The 15,111-nt window shown below is 42.6% G+C and overlaps 1 protein-coding gene across 4 annotated transcripts in view; it reads left to right on the forward strand.

The window, feature by feature from the left end:
- The window catches only part of RARB (retinoic acid receptor beta), a 1,106,099-nt gene that overhangs the window by 461,136 nt on the left and 629,852 nt on the right, over nt 1-15,111 (forward strand). For all 4 annotated transcript variants that reach the window (XM_077491425.1, XM_077491424.1, XM_077491427.1 and 1 more), the window contains exon 4: nt 11,591-12,092. In XM_077491425.1, the coding sequence (XP_077347551.1) occupies nt 11,915-12,092 (178 nt within the window). In that variant the 5' untranslated portion in view covers nt 11,591-11,914. The remainder of the gene's footprint in view (nt 1-11,590; nt 12,093-15,111) is intronic.

Raw genomic sequence — 15,111 nt, forward strand, 5'->3', positions numbered from 1 at the left:
GGGGGGGGGCGAGCATTGCCGGCAGCCTGGGTTGAATGGGAGTCCTTCCCATTCAACCCAGGCTGGGCACAGGCTGCATTGGTGGGCACAGATGAAGTTGTTAATATTTATTTTTATAACTTAATTCTGCATAAAACATTTAAGTGTTTCATGAGATAATTTATGAGGGTGTGTTTAGGGGTGGAATTAGGGGCAGGAAGAGGTATAGATTGTAATCTCAATGAGCAGGGCCCTCCTGTCCCTCCAGTATTGAACTGTATTGTAATTTTACTGCCCCCCTCTACATTGTAAAGTGCTACACAAACCGTTGATGCTATATAGATCCTGTATTGTAATAAAAATATAGGGGGGGGGGGTTACTATATGAATATACAGTATATACAGTATGGGGGATTTACTAAAACTGGTGCACACAGAATCTGGTGCAGCTGTGCATAGTAACCAATCAGCTTCTAGATTTTATTATCAAAACGTAATTGAACAAGCTGAAGTTAGAAGCTGATTGGTTACTATGCACAGCTTCACCAGATTCTGTGTGCACTAGTTTTAGTAAATCTCCCCACACTGTATATATATATTGTTTTCATAAATATTCATTGTAAAAAATAACAAATTATAAATGTATAAAACTGACATGAAATCATTGTAGCTTCATCTTACATTTGTATAGGTGGGCACAAAACAGCATTTTCTGGGATTACATAGTAAGGAGAGTAAAAAGCTTGTGCAAGTAGAAATGTTTGTTTATGCTAATGCGTGTACATGACAGCACATGACATAACTGACATGTCAAATTGCACATTATGATTACACACTTCTAGGAACGTCTAATGAAAATGGCTATGTGTAGTAGACCTAAAAATAACACCTTCCCGTTTCATTTCATTCGGCACAAGTATTCCCCAAAGTTCTCCTTCACTGCCGCACGGCAGAATAGAAATATCACCTCGGGCAATCTGTTGTCTGCAGCTAAACACCAAACTTTCACAAAAATGTGATACTAAATAGATGTCAAAACAACCAATTAAATTGTCTTTCAAAAGCATACATGCTGTTCTGTATTTCATGCCAATAACACTCTATGTGAATTAATAAAATCAAGGTTTTATATCACAACATGAGAATAGAAATGCAGGAAGGGTCTGGGTATAAATGAAAGCTGAAAATACCCAAAATGGCCTACAGAGGTAATGTTAAAGGGACACTAAACAATATCCTTAAGTCCCATACACACTATTAGATTTCTCTTTCGGTCATTGATGGACACAGCATCTTCATCTTGACCTTAGGTTTATATTACCCCTTTAGGAGAGGACTAGGCAGAACATGTTATAAACAGCAAAACTGCACTGTACCGACCGGGGGCGGTCCTACTGACTATAACCCCTCACACTGCATCCAGCAGCTCAGTTTTTTTCTGCCTAGTGTAGGAGAAGGCATTTTTGATTCCTGTGATCAGCTCGGTGGACCTCCCTTCTTTACAACCAGTGGGTCTGCAAACTGGTTTCATTAGGATACAAGATAGAGTTTCTTTCTTGTCCGCCAAACCGTTTTTTTCCCTCCAAACTTCATCTTCTTCTGGCTCGTCGGGAAGCCCTGTTGAGGGCAGTACAGGACCTGCTGCTGCGCCAGCGCGGGGTGATAGTGCCTGTACCGACGCCGAAAAGGTTTCAGGGATTCTACTCCAATCTGTTTGTAGTCTCAAAGAAGGAAGGGGTCCGTCCGATCCTGGATCTCAAGGCCCTCAACAGCTTTGTGAAAGTACAAAGGTTCAGGATGGAATCATTTCGCTCAGTGGTCGCTGCACTCCATCAGGGGGATTTTCTGGCATCCCTGGACACATATTTGCATGTATCCATATGCATCAAGCATCAGAGGTTTCTGCGATTTGCGATCAGGGATGAGCACTACCAATTTGTAGCTCTCCCTTTTGGCCTGGCGTCGGCACCGAGGGTCTTCACCAAGGTGCTAGCCCCAATTTTGGCTTTGCTAAGGCAGCGAGGGATCGCAATTGTGGGTTACCTGGACGACCTCCTTCTGAGGGTAGCTTCCGTCTCTGAATTAAGGGAGGATGTGGCAATCGCCATACAAACTCTTCAGGAGTTTGGTTGGGTACTGAACCTCCAGAAGTCGGTGTTGGTGCCGACTCAAGGCCTGGAGTACCTGGGCCTGCTTCTGGACTCCTCAGAGGTGAGAGCCTTTCTCCCTTTTGACAAGTCGCAGATTCTTCAAGTTGTGGTGAAGTTGTTGGTGTCCCGCAGATGGTCATCGCTGAGTTTTTTGAATGCGAGTCCTGGGTCTCATGGTAGCCACTTTCTAGGCGGTTCTGTATGCTGAATTCCACACTCGAGTCTTGCAAAAGGAGATCCTGTCCAAATAGGACAAACCTCTGTTGTCCCTGGATTGTCAAATTCGGATGAGCCAGCTAGTCAGGTATTCCCTGCTCTGATGGCTGAGGTTGCCGGCCCTTTGGTCCGGGAAGTCGTTCCTTCCTCTTCATTGGACGGTGATCACAATGGATGCCAGCCTGACCGGTTAGGGGGGAGTTTGGGGCGTACAGTCGACCCAGGGTCGCTGGACACAGGAAGAATTCTGCTTGCTGATCAATGCGCTCTAACTTTGCGTGATCAGGCGGTGCCTCTCCACATGGTCACAGAGGCTGCAGGGGCGTCTGGTCAGGATCCAGTCGGACAACGCCACGGCGGTGGCGTATGTCAACCATCAAGGAGGAACAAGGAGCTCGGCTGCAGCACTGCAGGTCGCTCACATCCTGAGGTGGGCCGAGCGGTGCGTGCCAGCTCTGTCGGCCGTGTACATTCCAGGCATAGAAAACTGGCAAGCGGACTACCTAAGTCATCAGATGCTGGACCAAAGGGAATGGTCGCTACATCTAGATGTATTTCAGCTCTTTTGCTTAAGGTGGGGCACACCAGATGTGGATCTCCTGGCATCTCGACTCACTCGGAAGATACAGAGGTTTGTGGCCAGGTCAAAAGATCCCTGGGCGGATGCGGCAGATGCGTTGGTGGCTCCATGGGGTCATTATCGGCTGATTTATGCCTTCCCCCCACTCAAACTTCTACCACATCTGCTTCGCAGGGTGGAGGCCGAGGGCATTCCTGTGATTCTGATTGTCCCAGATTGGCCTTGGCGTCCGTGGTACGCCGACAGAGTATGAATGGTGGCGGATGTTCCTTGGCGGCTGCCGATGCTGGAGGACCAACTGCCTCAAGGTCCAATACTTCACCCTGCTTTACCGTCACTGGCTTTAACGGCATGGCTGTTGAAAGCCAGATGCTAAGGTACCGAGGTCTGTCAGATTCGGTAATCTCCACTATGCTGAGGGCACAGAAGTCATCTTCTTGGAAGATTTATCATCATATGTGGAAGGCTTACATCTCCATGTCTGAGGAGATGGGGTGGTGTCCACACACATACTCTGGTTTCCAGGACCCTGCTGTTTTTGCAGCGAGGAGTGGATCAGAAACTTGCCTTAAGCACCATTAAGGGGCAGATATCAGCTTTGGCTGTCTTTTTTCAGCAACCCTTGGCCACTCATTCATTGGTGAGTACGTTTGTTCAGGGGGTTTGACATGTGACGTTGAGGAGCTCTGGTTGTTATAGGTGGAGTTATTTTCTTGCTGTTCCCACCCCTCATTTTTTTTTTACACTGTTTGGGGATGTCCCCAAGGTCAAGAGGACGATGAACCCCTCACACTGCATCCAGCAGCTCAGTTCGTCAAAAGCAGTACAAACATAAATAGGAGGGTTGGGTGCTGTGTCCATCAATGAACTTCAAAGAAAAGGATTTTACGGTGAGTACAAAAATCCTATTTTCTTTCATTGATGGACACAGCACCCAACCCTCCTATTTATGTTTGTACTGCTTTTGACAAACTGAGCTGCTGGATGCAGTGTGAGGGGTTATAGCCAGTAGGACTGCCCCCTGGGCGGTACTGTGCAGTTTTGCTGTTTTTAACATGTTCTGCCTAGTCCTCTCCTAAAGGGGCGATATAACCCTGAGGCCAAGATGAAGATGCTGTGTCCGTCAATGAACTTCAGATAAAAGGATTTACGACGAGTACAAAAATCCAATTTTTCTGCAGATTTTTGTCTTCAGATTTACCAAACCATGTATTATGAGCTCAAGCCTTGAGAGTTTCAATGTGTATGCAATCAGGCAGGCCCTTGCACTACATGGTTTTGGTAAATCTGAAGACAAAAATCGAATAGTGTGTATGGGGTCTTATTCTTCAAACATAATAAATACACATCCACTACTTTCTGGCTCTGTGTGCATCGCATACTAGCACATACCTGCAAACGAAGCCCATTACCAATGCAATGGAGGCCGCATCCATCTTCACCCGCCCTCCTTCCGAGTCCGCGGATTCCAGCTGTGTGACCAGCTAAAGCCACGAATCATATACAGTATATCAAGCCACAATATATATACTGTATATTTTTTAAATTGTAATTTACATTATTACTGCAGTGAGGTTGTGTGGTCACATGATCCTTCCCTGTTCTTTAACATCTGCTATTACTCTTCTGATGTTTGCTCTCTACAGTGCGAGTCTGTGTCTGCATAGCCCTGATTGGTCACATGACTAAAAAAACTCTTTTAGAAGAGGAATTCAAATTTGATTATAAATATCAAATACTTAGAGCTCCCAATAAATCTTTATTAAACATCAAATGTGTATTTTATGTGCATTAACCAGGCTATTTTTTGTGATACACCACTGCATTGCTTTAACTGACAATTGCGCGGTAGTGCAACACTGTACCTAAACAAAATTCATGTTCTTTTTTTCCCACAAATAGAGTTTTATTTTGGTGGTATTTGATAACCTCTGATGTTTTTATTTTTTGCGCTATAAACAAAAAATGCATTTAAAAAAAAAAACATTATTTGTTACTTTCTGCTATAAAACACATCCATTAAAAAAAATTCAAGAATCAAATTTCAATATTAATATTAACATTAAAATATCAATATTTCCAATATGTATTCTGCTACATATTTTTGGTAAAAAAATAAATAAATCCCAATAAACTTATATTGATTGGTTTTCACAAAAACGATGGAATATTTTTATGGAATTTTTTTTTTTTTTCACTAGTAATGGTGGGGATCAGTGACTTTTAGTGGGACTGCGATATTGCGGTGATGAAATTGGACACAATTTTTTGGGGACCAATGACACTGATTTTAGTTATCAGTGTTAAAAATATGCACTGTCTCTGTACTAATGATACCGTCTGGGAAGGGGTTAACCTCAGAGGCGAACACAGGGTTAACTGTGTGCCTAGCTAGTGTTTTACTACTGTTGGGGAGGTGTGTTTACTAGAGGAAGGCATATACATGTCCCTGCTTTGGAGGAACACTGGATCAATGCCTTCCTTACTGGCAGAACGCCAATCTGCCTTGTTTGTCTGCCTGTGTACATAACGATCAGTGGGTGCCACTGCCAGCACACATCAATTCCTCAGGATCCGCTGATCAGCTCCTGCTGGGTAGAATCACAGTGGGGGCGTGAGCCGCACTTGCACCTGATACCCGGAAGTGCAAAATAACGTATATACCGTATTTTCCGGCGTATAAGACGACCTTTTACACTTTAAAAAACTGGGCAAAAAGGAGGGGTCGTCTTATACGCCGGGTCATCTGCTGGGATGCCTTCTGGATGTCCGGTAATACTGTATGTAGCTTCGGCTACATACAGTATATACCACTGAGCCAATCCCAGTGAGCGATGTATTCAAATGAATACAGAGCCTGCTCGGATTGGAGTAACAATCTCTGCCAATCCGAGCAGGCTACACACAGTAGCCTGCTCCGATTGGCTTTGAGAGTGAGAGAGGCGCGGGCTGATGATGTTACAGCCTCCGCCAATCCCAGCAGGCTTTGTATTTATTAATAGAATACATTGCTCGCCGTGATTGGCTCCAGCACCAGCAAGAAGGAAGAAGGAAATAGCTCCAGCAAGAACGAAGAAGAGGGATATGAAGCGTCGGAAGCCTCGGAATGGGGGGTCGTCTTAAACGGTGAGTACAGGCAAAACATTTTAAAAACCTGTACAGTTAGGGGGTCGTCTTATATGCCGGGTCGTCTTATACACCGGCAAATACTGCGTAAAACTGCTATAGGACGGTCGGCGAGTGGTTATTATAGTGTAGGCAGAGTTAAATCTGAAAAATGCCTGCAGCCACAGGCATCATTCAGATATCTTCTTTTAGAGTCGGCGATTCCCTCCACTATAAGAGCCGGTTCACACTGGGGCGACTTGTCAGGCAACTTAGCCGACTGACAAGTTGTGTTCCTTTCTGTACAATGGAACTGTTCTAATAGGAGCTACTCAAGTCGCTCCAACTTAGAAAAAGGTTCCTGTACTACTTTGGGGGTGACTTGAGGCGATTTGCATTGCCTTCTATATAGAAGTCATTTTGCAAGTCGCCGCTGCTCCAGGTCGCCTGAGACAGTCGTGCTGCAAGTTGTGCTGCCTCTTAGAATTATCATAGCAGCTTGATCGTTCTTACAGGTGGCGAGAGAGGACACCCCCCCCCCCCCCCAATAATTCTAGCACTAGACCTCCTCTGTAACTCAAAACATGTAACCTGTAAAAAAAAGTTAAAGTGTGTATGGGGATTATTAAGTATCGAAGTTTGGCGCCATTCCACGAGCGTGTGCAATTTTGAAGTGTGACATGTTAGGTATCAATTTACTTGGCGTAACATCATCTTTCACATTATACAAAAAAATTGGGCTAACTTTACTGTTTTGTTTTTTGTTTTTTAATGCATGAGACTGTTTTGTTAAAAAAAAAATGTGTTTGAAAAACTGCTGCGCAAATACCGTGCAAGATAGAAAGTTGCAATGACTGCCATTTTATCCTCTAGGGTCTCTGCAAAAAAACATATTATAATGTTTTTGTGCGTTTCCTAGTGAATTTAATCAATCAGCATACTATATCCCACCCCCATAGTGTTTAGCAATAGGAAGACATGGAGGAGGAGGGAGAGGAGAGTCATTTACCCATTGCGTATACGCCCACGTGTGTATAGCCGCATGGGCTGCAAAGATAAGGAAAAGCTTGAACAGCTTAGAAGGGAACTGAAATTGAGCATGCTCTGTAGTGGACATCAGCTGGTCTACACAATCTCAACCTGTAGAGAAGATACAGATAAGTTGGAAGGACAGCTGAAGGCATGACCAACCAGGTATATTTCACTCTACGCAATACAAATGCTTTAGGGGCTTTGTGAATATCTTGTATAGCAATTAGTATTTTCTATTATAAGGACAGAGGAGTTCATCCCAAGAGACAATAGGAAGCCCCCTAAATATGCCATTGTTATCCTCCAATGCAAGTTGCTTAGCTGTTATGATGGTTTTATTACTTTCTGAGTTGCAGACCTGAAACAATATGCAGATTGGCAAAGTTGTCAAAAAGACAAAGGTCCTTATCTTCTTATGTGTTGTTAACTTAAAGTATTGAAGCCAGGGGCTCAGTATGACCAGCATTTTCAGAAGGAGAGGTCACTGATGTCTCACATGACAGGTTTCCTCAACATATGCATTATAATGTTTTGCATTGTAGCTTCAGTGGAGTATTACAGCGTATTTTGTTTCATAAGCACTCATTTTTATTATTGGTATAAGCATTTTTTTTTATTCAGATTTTATGTGGCTGCTTTTCCATGATTCATATATTATATTCTTTTTTACAGATTCCTTATCATGTCATTCTATAAATACTCGCATGCCACCTATTCACAGTCAAAGTGTTACTAAGCAGTAAGCCCAGTCTGTGTATGTAGCTAGCAATTATGGTTGTCACCATGTACACATATAATTATAGGATATAAATAGAGGGTGAGGAGGCAGAGATGAGTGACATGAACATGGAGTGTCTTCAATAAGTGAAGACAGAGACTGACAACAATTATGTTGTCTATGGACAGAGATAGGTGCTGACATGGGCCTCATAGTTCCAGAAGGCACAGGCAACTTAGTAATCTTGTGGGACTTGCTGCTTCTAGCATAAGAAAGATGATCAGTGTCTTCCATGTCAGTACATATTCAAATACTAGAGAAAAAAAGAGTGTTCTACTCTGTATTCGAGGTGCTGCCAGTTGCCAATGAATATAAAGGCACTGGATACGTGTCAACTTGCACAGTAGGAGAACTTTACTATGAGAAAAATGCAATGCACTCCATTCCTCACAGTTCAAATTCTAAGCTTTGATCACTCAAACCTAAATATGAAATGACTTTTGAAATTCACCCACAGATAAAAAAAGGAAAAGGAGCATATGAACTCTAATGCCGCGTACACACGACCGGAGTGTTCAACAGACTAGGTCCGACAGTCTTCCCAATGGAATTCCGACTGACTTTTACAACGAACGGACCTGGCCACACACAAGCACACCAAAGTCCGATGGATTCAAACGTAATGACGTACGACCGGACTAGAATAAGAAAGTTCATAGCCAGTAGCCAATAGCTGCCCTAGTGTCAGTTTTCATCCGTCGGACTAGCATACAGATGAACGGATTTTTCGACTGGACTCGAGTCCATCGAAAAGATTTGAAACATGTTTTAAATCTAAAGTCCATCTGCTTTTTAGACAGCAAAAGTCAGATGAAGCCCACACGCGATCCAATTGTCCGGCGGATTCATTCCGTCAGACCTAGTCCATCGAAAAGTCTGGTTGTGTGTACGCGGCATAAAGCTGTGTACACACGATCAGATTTTCCAACTGGAATTGTGTGATGAGAGGCTGTCGGACAAATGTTGTTGGATTTTCCATGGACAAATGATGGATAGTAGGCTTTAAAATTTTCCGCGGACAAATATCTGTTATCGGATTTTCCCATTGAGTGTACACAAGTCCGTCGGACAAAAATCTGAAGTACAAACACGCATGCTCGGAAGCAAGGACGAGCCAGAAGCAGTCGGTCTTGTAAACTAGCGTTCGTAATGGAGAATTAACATTTGTGACGTGGTAAATTATGAAATCTCGAAATGCAGAGCACAATTCTCTTCTTCTTTAATGGGATCATAATGAAGCTGCTTTGCTGGTGATACTGATGGAGTTATTGCAAAAAAAATTCAAAGGCTTTTTTTTCTAGTGATATCAAGAATAATATTATTATACTTGTTGTTTTTTTTAAAAAAAATTTGGTGCAAGCACCATTATCCTGTAGTTTTTGAGATCAAAGATACAACTGTGTTGGTGTCCCTTGTTAATTTTACATTGTATCTTTTAAAATGTAATTGCCTACTCCCAAACTCCCAAACTTTGAAGTAAAACACATAGCCAAGTATTATTCTCCACATTTTTTTATTGTGCATTAAAAAAAAGAAAACAAATAAAATTAGACATGCTATCTGCCAATAGAACTTAACCAAAAAGTGCATTCTATGCATCCAAAAATATAGAAAATATACCAAATCAAATCATTATTGAACCAAAGAATAAAATAAAATCTTCATGCATGTGTCCTGCTTCTTAATATAGGGGGTCAACAATGCCAGGAGTTGGTGAAAGCAGGGGTCTGTCATCCGGAGATAATTCCGAAAATCATCTGGATTATTCTCCTGGAGCTCCCGCAGCAAAGGCATATGACATAATTGGGCACGATTAATAAAGCAACTAATTTTTGGAGGCTTACGGCCTCATGCACACTTGACATTTTTAGAGCTGCTGTTTTTGACTTCAGATGTTTTTTTCTGCAGCCAATAAACTCTCCAGCATGTTATCCTATGTGTCCATGCATGAATAGGCTGTTATCAGCAGTTTATGTGAGTTCAGTCCAGGAAATTGCAGGTGAGACTGAATTACTTAAATTTTTCCTCACTCCGGCAGGGTCCCTCCAGTGCTGTGACCCATCATCTGCAGCCTCCTCACTAAGCTGCTCTTGGCCATGGTGGCATCTCCCCATTACATACAATACAGGGTTAATAGCCCTGAATTGTATGTGATGATAAAGAGGGACTGCACACAGGTCAAGAGTTTCATGGAGAAGATCACAGTGCCAGAGTGGGCCACAGTAGTGAGTCAGGCAGGTAATGCAGCCTCTTACTGAGCTGAAAATTCTTTACCTTCATACATTCTATGCATGAAGGTAAAAAGCCTACGGAGTGATACTTACCCCACAGTTCCCCCCCAATACTCACCTGAGCCCCATCTCGATCCTTTGATGTGCACGGGAGTCTTGGCTGTCCCAGGTCTCTTTCTTCATTGGCTGAGACACAGCAGTGGGAGCCATTGAGGAGATAGCCGGGCTCGGAAGAAAGCATGCACCAGTGTCACAATAGCAAGCAGCTTGCTATTGGGGGCACTGGTCAAGGGGGGGAGCCAGGAGTGCCAGCAGGGGACCCTTGAAAAGGAGGATCAGAGCTGCTCGAGCAGGTAAGTATAACATGTTTGTTATTAACAAAAAAAATATCCCTTTAATATCACTTTAACCTTTACACCCTAGAAATCTAGCTTTTGCTGTGATGTCTTTCGAAAAAATCTAAGTGTACGCCCTGGCACATGGTTGTGCCTAGGGACTCATGCCTAGGTATATCTGAAGTGTGAGAGGGTGCTGTCTGTAACTACAAATCTTATCTGATTTGGAGTGAGATTGGGTGATGTCACTACTGTGCATTGTACTGTTTTCCTTGCTGCAGAGGAAGCTGTACCCGATGACCTACAGTGCACATCCCTGCTTCTGCACCATCCATTCTGTGGATCTTTATTTCCTCCACCTCTCCTGCAGCTTCTGGCCCCTTACCCCATCAGTCATCAAAGGGGGGCAGTTCTGACATGAGGAAGCAAAGCCCTGCCTCTATCTAGTGAGCTGCAAATACATACACACACACAGATACAGTGCAGAACAAAGCATGGTAAGTCAGTAATGGGCAAAGATCAGCTAGAGGGAGGCCACAGGCAATACCAATAACTAGTCCTTTGCCCTCTGTTTCTTTTTTGGGCACAGCATCCACCATTCATGTCCTTTTTAAGACTTTTTTCCCCGTAAATGTTAAGTCTGGTGGTGTCTGTTTAGGTTTTTCAACAGGTACAATTTTTCATTTTGTGTGCGGATAATAAAATTAATAATAATAGTTGATTAAAATTATTACTAGTAGTAGTATGTTTTCAGCTGGTCTGACATCTCATCATCCTGGAAGGCTAAGAATGTGTGTGAGATTCTGGCACATATATATCTATGGAGACCAAGGTTTAGCAGTCCTTAACTCTCTTTTCATCATTTTAGTAAATCTAGGTCATTGTTTCATGTGTAAGGCATCTCTTCCCTTCCTGAAGAATGCACAAGACAGCAGATATTTCCCAAGACGTTATGTGATTTGTTTATCACGGCTGCAAATGCATTAATGAAAATAGCTTTCTGCTTTCACATTCTTTTGTCTTTTTTTTTTTTTTTTTTTTTACAAACTGCCACAATTTCTATTTTCAAAATTTGTACTCATTAAATTGTCTTACTAAAGAGCAAGTAGTCTATTATATTTGATGCTCCCGCTAAAAGATTTTGATGTATTTATAGATTATATTTACTTTTTGTTCTCTTTTAGATTGAGATATTCATCTAGAAATGGATCTGTGAATAAATATAACTACATTGTAACCAAAACGGGGATAAAAGCGGCAATTCAGCGGAATTGGAAGCACAGAATTAAGCCAGGAAATTTTATTTTTTTGTCTCCGCACAACTTGCAGCTGAAGACATTCATCAGATCTTATGTGATTGTTACCGGAATCATTCCTCAAGCAAGCTGAATTTCTGTATACATTTTTAATGCGTTTCCACTTGATAACAAATAACTAGTTATTTGTCAGCTGGAAGGGATGGTGCATTCTATTCCTAGATGAGTTATTGTACACAATGATATTTTAATATGACAACCAGCAGTCGTTCATGTCCTCTACCAGCTGTGAACGGACATATGAGTCACTATCCAGCAAGCCACTATCCCTTTCTCTTTCCTCCTGTCATTGGTGGACTCCCGCTGCCGGCCCTTCATGGATTTCAAGGTCATCCTCCCACAAGTAGTTGCAGCACCCCATCTCCTGCAAGTAAGTGTAACATAACATCATTTTAGATAGTAACCTGACAATTTGATGTGCGAATAGTTTTGGTTTATGGTTTTATACCATTAAAGTTGAACGTCATGAAAATTTTTTGATTTAGGTTGGCTGGTAAAGATTTGTTCATATTTATTTTATTGCCTTCTAAACCCGGTCCAGATATAAAACAGCACAAAAACAACACAAAGAATAAAAATTTTCTTCTTTGCCCCTACTGCCGTTGCCAGGGGTTTCCTTAACACAGGCTAAAAGTGTGCTTGCTGGCTATGTAGGGGTACAGGAATGCGTTTTTACTAATATATATATATATATATATATATATATATATATTAGATTATTTTATAGTACATTATTATAATATATATCATATTATATTATATTTGCCTAGCTTTTGGTAAATGTTGGACTATTATCTGAAGTTACACTTTTGTATGAATGCACATTTTTCAACTTTTCTTGCATGTTTGCGTAGTCTACATCGGTCTATGCAATTTATCTGCATCGGTAGACTATGCAAATTGTTTACATCGGTAGACTATGCAAATTGTTTACATCGGTAGACTATGCAAATTATTTACATCGGTAGACTATGCAAATTATTTACATCGGTAGACTATTACATCGGTAGACTATGCAAACTATTTACTATGCAGTTTATGAACTGTATGTATTTATATACCACTTTTCAATGTCATATATTGCTAAATGTCCTTCCATTTGTTTGAAGCAACCACAAAATTTCAATACCCTTTAAATGCATGTATGTACGTATTTTAAGGGAACATTTATACGTTTGATGTCTCTATTAGTGATGGCCGAACGGTTCGCCCGGCGGTCGTTTCGCGGCGAATTTCCGACATTCGCGGTCCGCACGTTCGAACGCCTTTTTCCGTCGTTCGCCGCGGCGGACTTACGTGTTTAATGTATACAAGAACTTTAACCTTTGGTGACACGTTTATCATGTGATACAGGACAGCCAATTGAGACATGACAGCACATGGACACTTGTACATTCCCCCTAACCTATAAATACACCCGATCCGGTGGCCATTTTACATTCTTTCTTCTGTTACGATAGGGACAGGTTCCTGTGTGGAGTAGGGAGAGATAAACCACTAGCTATTTGGTACACAAAAGTTCTTTTCAGGACTGGTATAGGTGTTAGGTGTTGATAGGTTTGCTGTGCTGCTGATTCTTGCAGCAGCCTGAGTGTCTTTTGTTAGTTTAGAGAAAGGGAAAGGACGATGTATGCTACAGGGACAGCCAGATTAGTCTTTCATCATCATCATCATCATCATCATCATTAGCTGTTACTATCAAGGTCCACAAAAGAGCTGTTCCAGTAACCACTAATCGTTCTCTTTTTTTGCCAATTTGTATAGGGACAGGAAGGAAGCAGTGTTGTCAGGCAGTGAGGGTAATTTTAAAGACTTGCTGTTATTATTAGTTCCACAAAGGTTCTTTTCAGGACTGGTATCAGTGGTACAGTAATAGGCTTGTACATGTATAATATTCTTTCTTCCAAATATAGAAAGGATATTATACTTGACTGCTGCCCTTCTGCTGCAGTCTGCTAAACATTCACAACTCACTTGTTCCACAAAAGTTCTTATAAGGACTGGTAACTTGGTATAGGGTGCTACGGTACATAGGCTTGAGTGCGGTACAGTCTGCTGTTCTGTAAGGACCGCTATCGGTCCACAATAGATAGGGTTGACGTGCACCACTGCTGACCGCTGCCCTATACTGCAGCAGTCCTTCAGCGGTATAGGGACTGACGTACAGTCTGCTAATCACTAACACACAACCTGCTTGTTCCACAAAAGTTCTTATAAGGACTGGTAACTTGGTATAGGGTGCTACGGTACATAGGCTTGAGTGCGGTACAGTCTGCTGTTCTGTAAGGACCGCTATCGGTCCACAATAGATAGGGTTGACGTGCACCACTGCTGACCGCTGCCCTATACTGCAGCAGTCCTTCAGCGGTATAGGGACTGACGTACAGTCTGCTAAACACTAATACACAACCTGCTTGGTCCACAAAAGTTCTTATAAGGACTGGTAACTTGGTATAGGGTGCTACGGTACATAGGCTTGAGTGCGGTACAGTCTGCTGTTCTGTAAGGACCGCTATCGGTCCACAATAGATAGGGTTGACGTGCACCACTGCTGACCGCTCACCTATACTGCAGCAGTCCTTCAGCGGTATAGGGACTGACGTACAGTCTGCTAATCACTAACACACAACCTGCTTGTTCCACAAAAGTTCTTATAAGGACTGGTAACTTGGTATAGGGTGCTACGGTACATAGGCTTGAGTGCGGTACAGTCTGCTGTTCTGTAAGGACCGCTATCGGTCCACAATAGATAGGGTTGACGTGCACCACTGCTGACCGCTGCCCTATACTGCAGCAGTCCTTCAGCGGTATAGGGACTGACGTACAGTCTGCTAAACACTAATACACAACCTGCTTGGTCCACAAAAGTTCTTATAAGGACTGGTAACTTGGTATAGGGTGCTACGGTACATAGGCTTGAGTGCGGTACAGTCTGCTGTTCTGTAAGGACCGCTATCGGTCCACAATAGATAGGGTTGACGTGCACCACTGCTGACCGCTGCCCTATACTGCAGCAGTCCTTCAGCGGTATAGGGACTGACGTACAGTCTGCTAAACACTAATACACAACCTGCTTGGTCCACAAAAGTTCTTATAAGGACTGGTAACTTGGTATAGGGTGCTACGGTACATAGGCTTGAGTGCGGTACAGTCTGCTGTTCTGTAAGGACCGCTATAGGTCCACAATAGATAGGGTTGACGTGCACCACTGCTGACCGCTCACCTATACTGCAGCAGTCCTTCAGCGGTATAGGGACTGACGTACAGTCTGCTAATCACTAACACACAACCTGCTTGTTCCACAAAAGTTCTTATAAGGACTGGTAACTTGGTATAGGGTGCTACGGTACATAGGCTTGAGTGCGGTACAGTCTGCTGTTCTGTAAGGA

This window comes from Lithobates pipiens, unplaced genomic scaffold, assembly GCF_037356315.1.
Source record: "Lithobates pipiens isolate NorthernLeopardFrog02 unplaced genomic scaffold, aLitPip1_a1.2 Scaffold_19, whole genome shotgun sequence".
Taxonomy (NCBI): domain Eukaryota; kingdom Metazoa; phylum Chordata; class Amphibia; order Anura; family Ranidae; genus Lithobates; species Lithobates pipiens.